General features: G+C 40.1%; 1 protein-coding gene across 1 annotated transcript in view; it reads right to left on the bottom strand.

Moving 5' to 3' along the window:
• The window catches only part of adamts18 (ADAM metallopeptidase with thrombospondin type 1 motif, 18), a 63,189-nt gene that overhangs the window by 37,152 nt on the left and 12,006 nt on the right, over positions 1 to 14,031 (bottom strand). The window contains exons 4-12 of the mRNA XM_014022377.1: positions 7,518 to 7,797; positions 6,237 to 6,451; positions 4,576 to 4,659; positions 4,313 to 4,472; positions 3,582 to 3,687; positions 3,058 to 3,195; positions 2,810 to 2,963; positions 1,507 to 1,602; positions 294 to 442 (exon numbers count right to left, since the gene is read on the bottom strand). Coding sequence (XP_013877831.1) covers positions 294 to 442; positions 1,507 to 1,602; positions 2,810 to 2,963; positions 3,058 to 3,195; positions 3,582 to 3,687; positions 4,313 to 4,472; positions 4,576 to 4,659; positions 6,237 to 6,451; positions 7,518 to 7,797 — 1,382 coding nt within the window. The remainder of the gene's footprint in view (positions 1 to 293; positions 443 to 1,506; positions 1,603 to 2,809; positions 2,964 to 3,057; positions 3,196 to 3,581; positions 3,688 to 4,312; positions 4,473 to 4,575; positions 4,660 to 6,236; positions 6,452 to 7,517; positions 7,798 to 14,031) is intronic.

Raw genomic sequence — 14,031 nt, 5'->3', positions numbered from 1 at the left:
GTGTGTGTGTGTGTGTGTGTGTGTGTGTGTGTGTGTGTGTGGACAGAATCTATGCAGATATCCATGCTGACAGTTACCTGGCAAAAAGCTCTTTCAGGTGTTCAGAAAGGAAGATATTTTTGCTACGAGTCTTTCAAGAACTACTTTCTGGACCAAGTGCCTTTTTTTACTGTCAGCTGCACGACAGCATGAATCATTTTGTCAACTATCTGGCAAGTTAAACTGATTCAAAGTATTAAAATGGATATGATGAATTAGATTAAGATTCTGTCTCTCTGAGTGTGTGTGTGTACCTCGGGCTGCTGCAGGAACGCTCCCTATGCATGACCCCTCCTCCACAGGTTCGGGAGCAGGCGGACCACTGGGACCAGGATGACCACTGGCCGTGGATGGCCCTGGGACCATGCTCTCCGAATTTAACACACTGTCCTTTCCGACACCACTGAAGGGGAAAGGAGGTGGGAATGAAAGAGGAGAAGTGGAAAGAAATAGTTTTCTTATCGATGCTCGGGTGTCTTGTCGGAGTTTTATGCTTTGGAAAAATGCCCAGCACCACACCTGGACTCTCAGGCACTTTAGCTGCAGCCAAAACACGCACACATCTATTGTTCATTACATCCCAGCTGATTCAAGCCAAAACCTGTTTTCACACATCACCACCTTTCTCTTTGTCAAAATATCATTTTTCTTCATGCAAAAGTATGTGCAACCTTGTTTAGTGATTTTACAATGTCCACAACACTTTCGCAGGTCTACTTTTGCATGCATAGATGGTATAGTTTAATCTCTACATAGTTATGAACAAATATTTATCAACTTATCACTMCATAACATACACAATTTGTCTCATTAGTGAGTGAAAGGCAGGACTGAAGGCCTCCACATACTCCATTTGTACTGCCGAAATCAGCTCTCATTGTCRTAAAAAGTGTCAGTTTGTTTGCGGCTTCAARTCTTCTACCCCTTCTTGTCASAACCCACCAGGAGAACTTTTTAACTTTTGTCCATATGAGAACTTACTGTTGGAATGGTCAGAAGTTTGTGGGCGTGTTTGTTTATGCCGAAAGTGCTTGGATGATGCATTTTGCTCCAACTGCTCACATCTGCTATCAGACTGTTGTACCCAGAAGCAGACATTTATAAAGATAGTCAAATAGTCAAAAACTCATGGTTGGAGTTAACACAGACATTGGGCATGGAGAAATTTGTCTGACAAAAACTGTGGCGAACATATTTGTAGACAAATAACGGTGGATATTGAACTGTCATGTGTGTGTGTCTGTCCAGACACACACACTGTGGAACCTCCGTGCAGTGGCAGTGACGTATACCGCAGCAGGAGGAGTTTCCCAGGAGCTTGGCGTGTCTCAGGGGCAATGGAAGGTATGTGCAAAAATGAATGTTGAACAATCACGTGAATGCGTGTCGACTGTTCAGCTTTGGACTGAGTGTGTGGAGATCTTGAATGTTTTGTTCCACCAGAGAAATATGAGATTCTTTGCTTACCATGTCTGGACCACAGGTGGTTCCTTCTGCAGCAGGCATGAACTTGGTCTCACACCGATGCCCTGTGCGGTGACACCACAGGGACTTACAGATGTCCTGTCAAACAAGAAACACACAAACACAAGGCATTTGTCAAAACGTAAGCATGGTTGATCCCATCAACCTTTCCTCTTCCCACACCAAAGTGCACCACAGTCAAGCTGGTCCTTAAGCCTCCACCACCTCCAACCGGCCTCTCTTCAAAGCCTCTCTGTCAAACCTAATCAGGGTAGTTCTTTAATGAAATGAGCTTTGATTGTATTTGTCATCTGACCCAACAAAACATGGCCAGAGCAAGCAAGTGAGCCCAGAAAAAAAGAATTGGGGGTCGAAAGACAGGCTGTATAAGCTGGCAGCCTGCCTGACTGCAACAAGCAGGGAGCGAGAGGAGCCACGGAGGGCAGGAGGTATAAGTACCAGACTACTGTGCTTGTTTGATGCCTTGTTCTCAAGGCAGGTCAACTTCACTGGCGTCAAGCAGGTGGGAGGAAGCAAACCAAGCATGCTTAAAAAAACACGGCGCATGAGCCCTAAGGGACACAAAAATAAATGGTGACAATGTGTGAACAGCTGCCTGACATCCACTGTTAATAAGGATGAAGGGTGATTTACCACCCGCCACCTTCTGCACAGGTCCAAGACATGCAGATGTAGASAAACACTGGAGAGAATTTTGGGGAAGATGTGAATAGCCAAGGTGCTGTCATGTGAGCTAATCTAGCAATTTATAATTAATTTGGCAAGCTTCCCAGCAACCCTGCATAACGAAGGTTTGTTGTATTTTAAACAGCATTTACATGTGAATTAACATCTCTGAATGCATCAATGCRCAAAAATGTGTATTATGACTACAATGATTCTGAGAAGGGGTGTGTAGGGGTWACCATTACAAGGATGGAATGCATTTTATTCAAGGATCAAATATGAGGTTTTTCAGGCTGCTGTGCTAAGATCTTGTTAATTATTAAAGTGCCAGATTAGTACTGAATGATTATGGCTCTTAAGCAGGTAATCCCAGCTTCTCTATTATTAGGTGTGTCTTATTACTGGGGTCTGTCATGAGTTTTAGTGCATGGCGATCATTTGGTAATTTAAGGATCTGAAATTGCTGGGTAAAATATCTAGAGACTATAAGATTATATGATGCTCAAATTTGCATAATATAACCTACACTATGAGTCATAGGTAGCCATAATTAATGGTCAAAAGAAAATGCATMAAAATAAAAACTGAAGTAAAAAAATGCATTTGATGAATAAACAACCTTGACAAAATCCAGACTGCACAGTTTGACCTTTGACCCAAACTGCCACTTGCACTGTGTGTCAGCATCATACAGCTGCCCGGGAAGCTGCTCAGGATACTTGTACTGACCGATCTGCTTGGGCTCGTCCCCGAGACAGGATGCCTGGGCTGTTCTGGTGAATACAGCACACCAACAGGGTCAGCATCAACACCAGCATGCAACAACCCCGGTGAGATTAGTGTAGCATCCGTGTTTGTAGGGCCTACCCAAGGAAGCGGCTGAGGTACTGTCGACTGCACATYGACCACGAGAAGACCCCATTGTTACCAGCCAAAGTGGGAGACATGATGTTGCCCTCTGTCTTTCGACAGGGATTCCCTTCTCCATCGTGGATCATCCCAAAGCTGGAAAAAAAATGCAGATAACATGAAATTAGGTTTTCACTAGAAGACACCAATTTCTTTTTAAGTTATTCCTTAAAAAAGGTCAGGAGGAAAACTGATGCAAATTATTTTWAAAAACTAAATTTGTCTTTCTTTAATGAATAAAAGCTTTTTCATGTCAATCTGATGTGATTGAAAGTGTTAGGACAGTGAGAAATAATACGTAAAATGTAATTGTTAACTAATTGATGTGGTTTGTTTAATTAATATCGTTTTTATTCATTTGTATTTAGAAGCTGATAGTTAAAACAGAAGGTTGACAAAGTTTCTGAATTCTAATTGGTTATGGCAGCTAGTTTAGTTTAACCTTTGTAATAAAAATTAAAAAAAAATAAACAGTAACACACTTGTGTCCAGACTCGTGAGCAATGGTGAAAGCTAAGCCAAGTCCTGTGTCTTCGTTGATGGTACAGCTCCTGTATTTACTGCACATTCCACTGATTGGAGCAAAACCTGCAGGGAGAAAGAAAGAATGATGAGAGGTGTGGTATCAGGTACCTACATAAAAAACTCCACTGTGAATCATGAGAATATCTTCTCTCTTTTGTTTCTGTGTTGTTCTCAGCACATTCTTTTATGAAATAAGTGGCGGGCTGAAAAGGTCTGTCACAAGTCCCAAAGCAGGTTTTGTACAGTTGTTTTCAGAGCTCTATAGCTAAATTTGTAACAAAAGCAGCTCATTGTGGTCCTGACATCCACCCAGTTCTATAATCATTGCATCCTGTTCAGGGTCACAGGTATGCTGGAGTTTATCCAAGCTGCCACTGGATGAGAGGCGGAGAACATCCTGCACAGGTGTGGGCCCGACAGATTCAGGAAAAAGATAACTAAACCTGGATTTGGGATTGCCTGTCACTGAAAAGAAAGTAGGAACATTCAGTAGTAGTCCACATTCCTTTTTTTTTTGTTTGTTTAATGTCTGTTTCTTCCAAAAAGAATTATCTATCACTCAGAATCCCCCGTTGTCCACAGAATCATCTTTTCAGCAATATACAATATAAGAACATGTTAAAGTTCCAGAGTCTTCATCATCATTAAACTTTATGATTTTAACTTGATACGCTGAGTAAAGTCCTACCCAGTGTATCACAGGGCTCGTTCTTCCAGGAGCAAATGTCAAGTCCGGTGAGAAGAACAGCATGGTCGTGTCGTTTGCCTCCTTTCCCCACCAAACCTGATTGCCACTGGCAGAAACTGTTCAGTGACAAGTCAGCATGGTGGTTTATATTCAAGCCAAGCTGGTAAAAAAAATTGGGAGAAGAAAATATCAGACAGATCAGTGTGAAATTAAACATGGAGAAATGTGGATAAGTAAAAAATTGGTAGTCTGAGTCCACTCACAGGGTCCTGCTCCAGCAGCAACAAGCTAACAACCACAATGTTGATGTCCGTGCCAATGGTACCATCTTTAAAAAGACTGGAAACCTGCAAAGAGAGTAAAATGTGTCATTTGGTAGCACTAAATGTCTTTTATTTTTAAAATGTTTGACTCTGATAACACTACTGTCACAAAATTATTCTAACTTGCATTTGGTTCTATACAAAATTATTCAACTGTGTGACATTCACAGCTATAAAGTGTTTGCTCTTATTTGTCCAATTTATTAGATTATTAAAAATCATTCTTAGATAAAGCTTTTTCCTACTCAAACCAATTATGTTACTTAAATTTTCCATTTTGTATCTGTCGTAATGGCGAATGATTGTGTTATTCCATATGTCTGTGTGTGCATCTGTGTTTGTCTGTCTGTTAGCAAAATATATCCTGAATCACTGGATAAACTGGTCAGAAATGTGATGGCTGGATGCACTGTCTACAACTAATTAACTTCTGAAGTCAATCAGATTCAAACTGCAACAGCTAATCAAGCTCAACAAACACAAAAGTTATATATNGCTAAATTGCATATAGTAGCTGACATCCCAATGACACACTCTGAACATTAACCCCTTCTGCAAGATTTTGCATATATATACTGTATATATAAAGCCGGGTACACACCGGACGCGTTTTGAGCAGCTAAAGCAGCCAGTTTACATGCAAGGTCTATGGTGGATGTGCATCTAGGAGCAGCGTGGCATGTTCAGCTCGTTTAGCACGGCACGCAAGGAAGCGGTAGAGCGTTTTCCATGCATGCGGCGCGTCCAAAGCAGCCGCTGCTCGAGTTAACAAAATTGAACTTTTGCTGCTTGAGGCACCGCGTCAACCAATCAGAGAGACTCATTTTTCCACGTGACGATTTCCTGTATGTTGCCCACTAACCTCAAACAGACGGACAGGAGCTCTTTAGCTGAAATCGACCATCTGTAATTAGTGTTCTGGCAAGAGATATGAACACCAATGTGGGTCAGCAGCTCTAAACTGACCGCAGTGTTAAACTGGGATCCGGACAAAAAAATTTGTTTGCCAGCTCGCAGCACCTGTGGTGAAACTCACCGAACATACTGCCTCTAAATTATCTGGTGGATTAATTATCTAGTGTGTGCAACGTTCGCTTGCTCTCAGTAAATAAAGCAAAGCCATTTTCTTTATTTCATATTTTTATTTCATCCGCCATTAAGACAGACTGGAGAAAAACCAAGACACTCTTCCCATTCAGATGTGTGTCTAGTCTCTGTTCCAGTCTGAATGTAGTGCGAACAACTTGAGGCGTTGGGCGCATTTTTGCTGCTCAAAATGCGTTTGGTGTGAACCCAGCTTAAGTCAGTCAGTTTTACAGCTATTGGGCTAAAATTTGATGTGGGAGTAGAGAGGAGTATTCCCCAGCATATACTAACATATAACACCAGATCTTAGGTTAAAAGCTTTGGCTTACAAGATATACAGGCTAGTGATTGGGCACCCCTGAGCTAACACCTTGACAATATGTCTCTTCCCTTGGAGATTAAAGTAGTGCATTGAATCAAAGGTTTAGAGAAAAAGAGAACTTCAACAAACTGTTGTWTTTGCTCATCACTATCTCGCTCTTTCATTTCCCTTTCCTTGTTTTTTCCATCCTCACCATATTCATGACAGTGAGGATGTAGGTGGTGACATTCTCCCTGCCGTGTTTCTCCAGCATCTTCTTGTCTGCCACCACCAAGGTCTCCACATTCAGACCTCCCACGCTGTTAGAGTTGATGGGGGATCTTTTTGTCCGCCCTGGTTCTTCCACTTCAGGCATCGCAAACTCATCAGGCATGATGAACCGATCCTCTGCTGGTGGTTTAGGAGCATCTAGGAAAACAAAAAGAAAAGAACAACAAAATATGTGAGAGATGGAGAATATAAGAGATTATGAAGGAGAGCATATTTCTATTTTTCTGACCATGGCTGGTGATCAGAAGAGGCAGCATTCTCTCCATCTTCGCTTACCACCACGACCCAACAGAGCATTTAACATCAGTTTAGTGTTGCCAAAATGCCTTCTTATATATTGCATATTTGAATACATGAATAGATTCAGTTGTCATTTTTAATCAAAATTTCCCTGTACAGGGTGATGAATTTACCCATTTGGCATTTTTCCTCTAATTTGTTGTATTTCAGCAGTTAACTTACATGAATATATGGATTGGAGTCTATTTGTACAAGACATAGGTGATGTAAAGTAAACAAAAATGGTAAAAAGGTATATGAAAAGGACATCAGAATACTCTGGCATGAGGTCTGAACAGCAGTGTTGCAAAAGTTTTTTTTTTTTGCTTTTTTAATTGTAATTTCACCCTATTTCAAACAGATTTGACAAACTTTTAAAAGCTGTATCACTTTCCTAACTGGATCCATAAATGATTGGTGAAATTAAACAAATGGCTCCATAACAGTGTAGTCTTCTTTGGTCTTTGTCAGTGGTTTAGTTGTTGTTAAAGTTAATGATGTGTTAGGTTACTGTAATGTGAATTTTACTTTATAAATATACAAACCAGGGAGTGAAGGACATAAAAACTGGGGGGGGTCAGAACACATCACAACAAAATGTTAAAATGAACATATTTAATACTAGAAACTGCCCTATAACAAGTCTGCAAAAATAAACTCTGACAATTAATTTCAATGTTGTGTTTTCATCTGACACTTTAAGGGCTACAAAAGCCATAAGCAAACATTACTGTGGGATGTTGTACTTATAAAAGCCAATGCGTGAGTTTACATTTGCTTTTGCATAATTTTTTTTTTACATTGATGAATGGAAAGTCGGCACAAAAAGGATACTTATCATGGCTAGACATCAATAATGCATCAGCATCAACAAGTAGCTAACCAAAGGTATGTGATATAAAAAATATAAGGTTCCCTTACATACATTGCTTGCGGCGCCCGCAGAAGTGTTGCCTCTGCAGCTTTCCATGCTGGTAGTCATGTTGCTTTTCCTGCTGCTGATAGTGAAGATAAGGATGGTCAGGTCTGAAGGAACCAGTGCTCCTGGAGCTGCGGGGTCTATTGTGAACAATGTGCTCTGCTGAGCGCTTGTAGACTACATGCGGGTGATGACCATCAGGAGCGCTGTAGTTGTGCTGCTCGGCCAGATGTTGAGGTAGTGGAGCTATTAAATACTCTTCATTAAGGACACGGATCAATCCTGACTAAAAAAAAAAACAACACATACACACAACAAACAATGATTAAAGTCACACAGAGATTCTTCCAGATAAATGATACCAACAATTTTGTCTGTAAACTGCACAAATGGTAGGATAAAGCAAAATTTTAGAAGAAACATCAGCATTTCATTAGCTTCAATGCTAATATGTGGGGAGATGAAAAGTTTTCCTTCAGAATTGTTTTAATCCAAGTAAGATTAATTAACTTTTTCTGGCCTGCTGCGATCAAGTGAACATGTCAGACTGTTTTGACTCTTTATTCAAGAGCTCTGATCAGTGCTGTGAACTGAAAGACACAGCTACCAAATCTTAAGCATTCCTCCTGACCATGGAGTTTTGCCTAATTTACTCTGCAGCTCATCAAATGCACACAAAATAGCTGTGCAATCAAAAGACCCACATTCACTGAATTGAATCAAAACACAGTCATGCCCATGTACCCACTGACCCAGTGACCTGTGACCCGTTTGTGTGTGTGCATGTGTCATCGCCTTCATTGGCAGTGTATTAAGTGTGTATGGGAGTGTGTATTCGAGAGAGCACCCTGCTCTGGCTGAACTGACCCCAATCCCCTCAGACTAGCAGGTGACAAAATAAACAGAAGCAGGACAAAAGGGAAGCCATGGTGAGGCTCTTGTTGTCAAAACAGTGCCTGGAGATATGGCAGACTGCCACCATCTCATCCATCCATTCATCCATCCATCCAGCTGCCAGCACATCTTTTGAGTATCTATTCACTGCTCCTTTCATTATTTCTTAACGATTCAGTGCGGTGTTTCACAGAAAGTCTCAGGTCAACCAGTAGGGCCATAGGTTGGCAGATCTTTTCTGTCAATGGCTTGAAAAGCAGCATGTTAAAAAAAATCCCAACATGAAGATCTGAATTGGAAGAAAGAAACTTTTCTTTCGCAGAAAGTAACCAAAGCTTTCTCCAATAGGTAGCAATCAAACCAAGGTCAAAGGAGATGTTTCCYATCAGCTTTCTTTGCTGTCCCTCCTTGTTTTCTCGTCTTTTCATCCGTCTGGCATTTTCTGCARGCACGTCCAGGAAAACACATTTCCACAGATATCCCTCCATTCAGAAGGAACTGTCATTTTTCAGTCAAAYAAAATCCACTTATTCAACCCACAAGAATGAGCAATAATTCCCATCCCCAAATACCCCTTTATCAAGAGATTAACATGAATGATATTTTTTTAAAACTTAGTGGGGGAGTAGAACATAATAAGGCGATCTTTCAGCAAGGCATCTACTTTCTCATTTCAAAAATATGTAATTAACAACTCATCTAGACACCGCAAGAATGTGGCATTAAAATCCTAAAAAAAAAGCTACAAGTTTCTGAGGTTCTTTAACACCCTCAATGTATTTCTCTGCCTCCTCTCTGGCATCASCACATCTGCCAGCTCAACACTTTCTTTCCCAGCAATAAGCAGATGGAAGTGTCTGTGATGATAATGACGGGAAATTAATTCCATCTGCAGCAATGAATTAATGGTGCTTTGTGTGTGTGTGTATGAGTGTTTGTGTGTTTGGGGTTAAACTCCTTTTGTCAGCATGTGCTATATGTTTAAGTGGATGCCAACGCATAGCATCATATTACGCTGTTTGTTTGCATGAGTGTGTTGAAAGGCACGAGCACAGATGTTGCAGCCATTAACAAGCATGTCTAATGCACAAGCTGTCTATAAAGATTATAGACTAAACCCAAACTTAGAGACAAGCTTAGTGAGGAGAACACTGGATGTGCAAGATTAGTACAAGATTTACACATAAAACTATAAAAGTGTGATTTTAGAAACTACAAACAACAGCATTTAGTTAAAGTTGTTGCAACAGTTTTCTTTGACATTTCCTCTAGTTTAGATTCAGTCTCTTGATTTTTGCACAATACTCAACTGTTAACGTTACTTTCTGTTTTATTATGAAAAGGTTTTTCTTTTCTGTATTTCAGCTGTTGTTTTTGTTTTCCCTTCCTGCTTAGTTCCACACCTGTGACTGGTTTGTTAGATGGCTCAGTTAGTCATCACCTGCAAATGACAAGTCTCATTATCCTTTGCCGTATCCTTGTTTTTGCAATGTTTGTTACCCGTTGTTTCCTGATGCATTTCCATCCTGCATTTTTTTGATTCCGCTTTGTTTGGACCTCAGCAAAATATTCTAAGACTTGATAACAGCTGCACTAAACATTGAGATGTTCCTTTCCGACATTTCCACGGGGTTCATTGCAACAAAAAACTGACTGTACTGATTAAAATGAAAATACAAAAACTTTAAACAGATTTGTTTTACAGAACAGTTTTTTTCCTTCTTTCCTTTCTCAAGAATTCTATCAAGTGCACTGTTTAAGGTGTATTTGTGCATGAAATGTTACTATTTAAACTAGTTCAACCTATAATGGCTACTTGATATCATTTGTGTGACTCCTTAATGTTCATGCTGCAGTCTGCTAACATCAAACTCTCAGCTTGATTTTGCTTGCTTAGAACAGTGGCTGCATAGGTCCTAAGAGCTGAATTGGAAGTGGATGGCATCACCCAATGAAAAAACTGTGAAGATGCACAGAGTCAACATGAGTGGTAGAAATGAGTCAAGCCCTTGGTCAAAGACTATTAGAGATGTGTGTTGTWTATCCTTTGTATGATTTTTAAAGTGGGGTTTGAAAGAGTGCTACAAACATTAAAAAGGAAGCATTTTAGATGCCGAGATGTGCAGTTTTTGATGGGTGCTAGAAAAGCATTCAGTTTGAATCAACATGCATTCGTATAGAAGGCAAATGCATCTCCAAACACCAACCCAAACATCCTTGTTGGGTTAAGAATGTACTGTGAAGCAGAGGCAAAAATATAAAAAATTTAAAATATTTGTGAGATTTGTGAATGGCCACAATAGCCAACACATTCTCACTCCCGAGTCGTCACATATTGACGTTTTTCAAAGGTCCCTTTGCGTCCAATTTTGACGCATCAGGTACCCCCCTCGCGTCAGTCCTTGCCGCCCGCGGCTTTTCCGGGTTGCGCCACCAGGGGTCTTTGGGTCGGGGGTCTGAGGTTAACATTAGGGATCAGGATAAATGGTTAAGTTTAGGGACTGGGGTCAGGGATAGGATGTCTACAGTGAACATTAGGTAATTTTAGGCTTTGCAACACGTAGTTGCCATGAATTTCCTACATTTTCTAAAAATGGTTAATTTTACGTATCAGGGTTAATGGTTAATTTTAGGTACTAGGGTCTGGGACAGGATGTCTAAAGTGAATAAACGTAATTTCACRCTTTGGGACGGTAGTATTTGTGCATTTTCTACACTTAGAAAAATTACGACAACAGATTCCGCCCCATCCCGTCAAAATATGACGCAAGGGGGGTACCTGATGCGTCAAAATTGGACGCAAAGGGACCTTTGAAAAACGTCAATATGTGACGACTCGGGAGTGAGAATGKGTTGCAATAGCAGTAAGAAAACAACAACTGCAACAACTGACAGAAAATAGCTCAAACTGTTAGAAAGACTGTGACCTGATGCTACTGTCTAAAACCACCTATTTTAATTGTGTTGGGAAGGAAGGACAATAAAATACTCAATAAAGCAAAAAGGCTTTTTAAAAAAATCTACAATGAGATGTTCTAAAATACATTGTTCTGTGTAGAACTGCCATCAATCTTAACCATTAATTCTCTCTGTATTTAAAAAATACAGACAGACTACTACAAACATTCTTACTTATATGCATGTGTTACACATTTGATAATTACAAGAAATATGAGTAGTATAGAGAGTCTCATAGACGCCCCTGTAAAGACCTGGGAAAGCCAGGCTCAAATGTCAATAAAAAGACCTTTAGTTATCTCCAAACACTAACACTTGTAAGGCTTGGAAAGATTAAAGGGATGAACACTTTTTTGCTAAACACCACTTTACTTCCTCCCACATTTTCATACCAGCTCAAATATTTCTTTGACTCTCACACACTCATAATTTTACAGTCAGGTTGAACCAGGAAATCTATCAGCAACGGCTGTGCATGAGAAAAACATTGAAAAAAAAAATGCCAAGACTCTCCTGCATCTTCTAGTAAAGTCAATACAAGCTGCTTAAGCGTTCACTTGGCAAAGGGACTGTTTGTGTGAGGGGAGATGGCAGCTTTACTTTGCCTCTGTATAAGTTCATCTCTTTTAAGGTTTCCTACCATAATATTACGAGGCAAATGAGTAAGTGCTTACATGCTGTTAAAGACTAGGGCCGAACAGTGAGAAGCCCCAAGCTGGTGATTACCAAGCTCTAAAGCACATCTGCACTCCAGCTCAGCAGAGACCACATGTGTGGTGAAGGAGGAAGAAATCATACAGAAGCAAAGGAGGCCCTTCAGACTTCTAACATACTCAATGTAGTCATACTCCGAGTAATTACAGTTTACTTATGTCAGTTATGTGTCTTTAAAAATGAGGTAAAAATTGGGTAAAGAAGACATGTTAATTTTGGATCTTGGATCACAAAAAGAGCTAAGTAGCAATGGCAGGCAGGACACTGAGTTTCCCCCTTTTGACTTCAAACAACTATTTTTCCAAAGTCATCAAATGTAGCATTCATATAGAAACAACAGGCCTGATGAACTACAGCTGGACAATCTTTAGATAACCCTTCACATGTACAACCCATTAATATCACAGTGAATAAAAGGTCTTGCAGTCCTTGTTGGCCTCCACTAATTATGTTTGAACAACCTACTGACGCCTGCTTAGCATGTCGAGGGAACAGGAGGAGGGMGCATACAAAGAGGGAAAGTGATAATTTTTGATGAGTCTTTTGTCAGTTGGAACCCTTGGGCTGGGTCCCACTTTTAATCCAATGCAGACCCAGCAGGGAACAGGAGAACTACTCCCACACTAGTCTATACAAATGAAAATGACCTCTGTCAAAGGGCTGTTAATTGCGCTCTAACTGGGTTACAGTGTATTATTTTTTTTTTAATTTTTACTTATTTAGGCCCTGTTTTCACAAGAACAGACTGTAGAAATGTTACTGTTTTTTATTGCTTATTGGGGCGACTAAACAAAACAATACACAAAAAAAAAAAACAAGTTTACATGGCTCTGCTGTAACAGTGTGCAATTTGGAGTTGTCAGACGAGTCTTGCTTTAAAATTATTGTATTTTGACCCAAACTGTCATTTGTGCTGATTGACGGTGTTGCAAGATGAGTTGAGTGTTGTGTTTGGTGAAAATGTGCACAGCAAAGAAGAAGCAAAAAAGTGTGTTTTATGTTTATCTGGCAACCCTGAGCCAGGCTAAGCGGCATGCATCAATCATGCAGTGTCGGCACAATCCCATCCATTTCTTTGGATCTAGAATGTTGTTTATTTTGCTCCCAAGGCCGCAAAGTTTGAGTAGCACAAAAAAAAAACCACTGCTGTTTRCAGTTTATTGTAACTGTTGTTTGTCTGTAGTCACCTATCTGTGCACATGTGCATATGTGGTTTAACACCAGCGGGGTATTTCACACCTCTGTGGTGGTGGTGGGGGTCCCGGGTCCCCCAGGGGTGTCCCCCAAAATCAAATGACACCRTTTACACAAGACCAGTCTCTGTGAATGCTGGTGGGGGTTTTATGTTTATTGAGGAGAATAAACAAAAACATATCACCTGTTTATATGTACAGTAACTGTCTAATGTAGTAATGTGCTAGGCAGGGTTGTCGGATGGGACAAAAACTGTTTTACTGTCCCTTTAACATGACTGTATTTTGACCCAAACTGTCATATATGTATGCTGAGTGAGGGTGTTGTTAGATAAGGTGTGTGTTTTATCTGGTAAAAATGTGCACTTGAGTTGCAGATGTCAGGAATGGAAAAAGAGATAGGAGGACACACTGCATGCATGTAGATCAGGACTGGAAATGTTTAAAACCTTATGCAGGTTTTCTTTTTTAAATACAAATTATCATTATTTAGGGTAAATACCAAAATCAAACTGTAAGATGACTTTATGATGTTTTTCACCATCGACACCCTCCACTGTTTATTTTTATTTTTTTTTTGAGCTCTTTAGACATTTCAGAATTGAGCTGGATATTTTTTTCTTCATTCACTGTGTCATTGGAAACCATGCTACTAATACAGTATCATCACAATGGGCCTCATGCAAGAACATGTTCGTATTCTTATCCTAAATTTCTCTTACTTTTGTTCGTACAAAGGGTTCGTACGAACATGTCACGTC

Source organism: Austrofundulus limnaeus, unplaced genomic scaffold (genome assembly GCF_001266775.1).
Source record: "Austrofundulus limnaeus strain Quisiro unplaced genomic scaffold, Austrofundulus_limnaeus-1.0 Scaffold327, whole genome shotgun sequence".
NCBI classification, from domain to species: Eukaryota; Metazoa; Chordata; class Actinopteri; order Cyprinodontiformes; family Rivulidae; genus Austrofundulus; species Austrofundulus limnaeus.
This window is presented reverse-complemented; position numbering and strand designations above follow the sequence as displayed.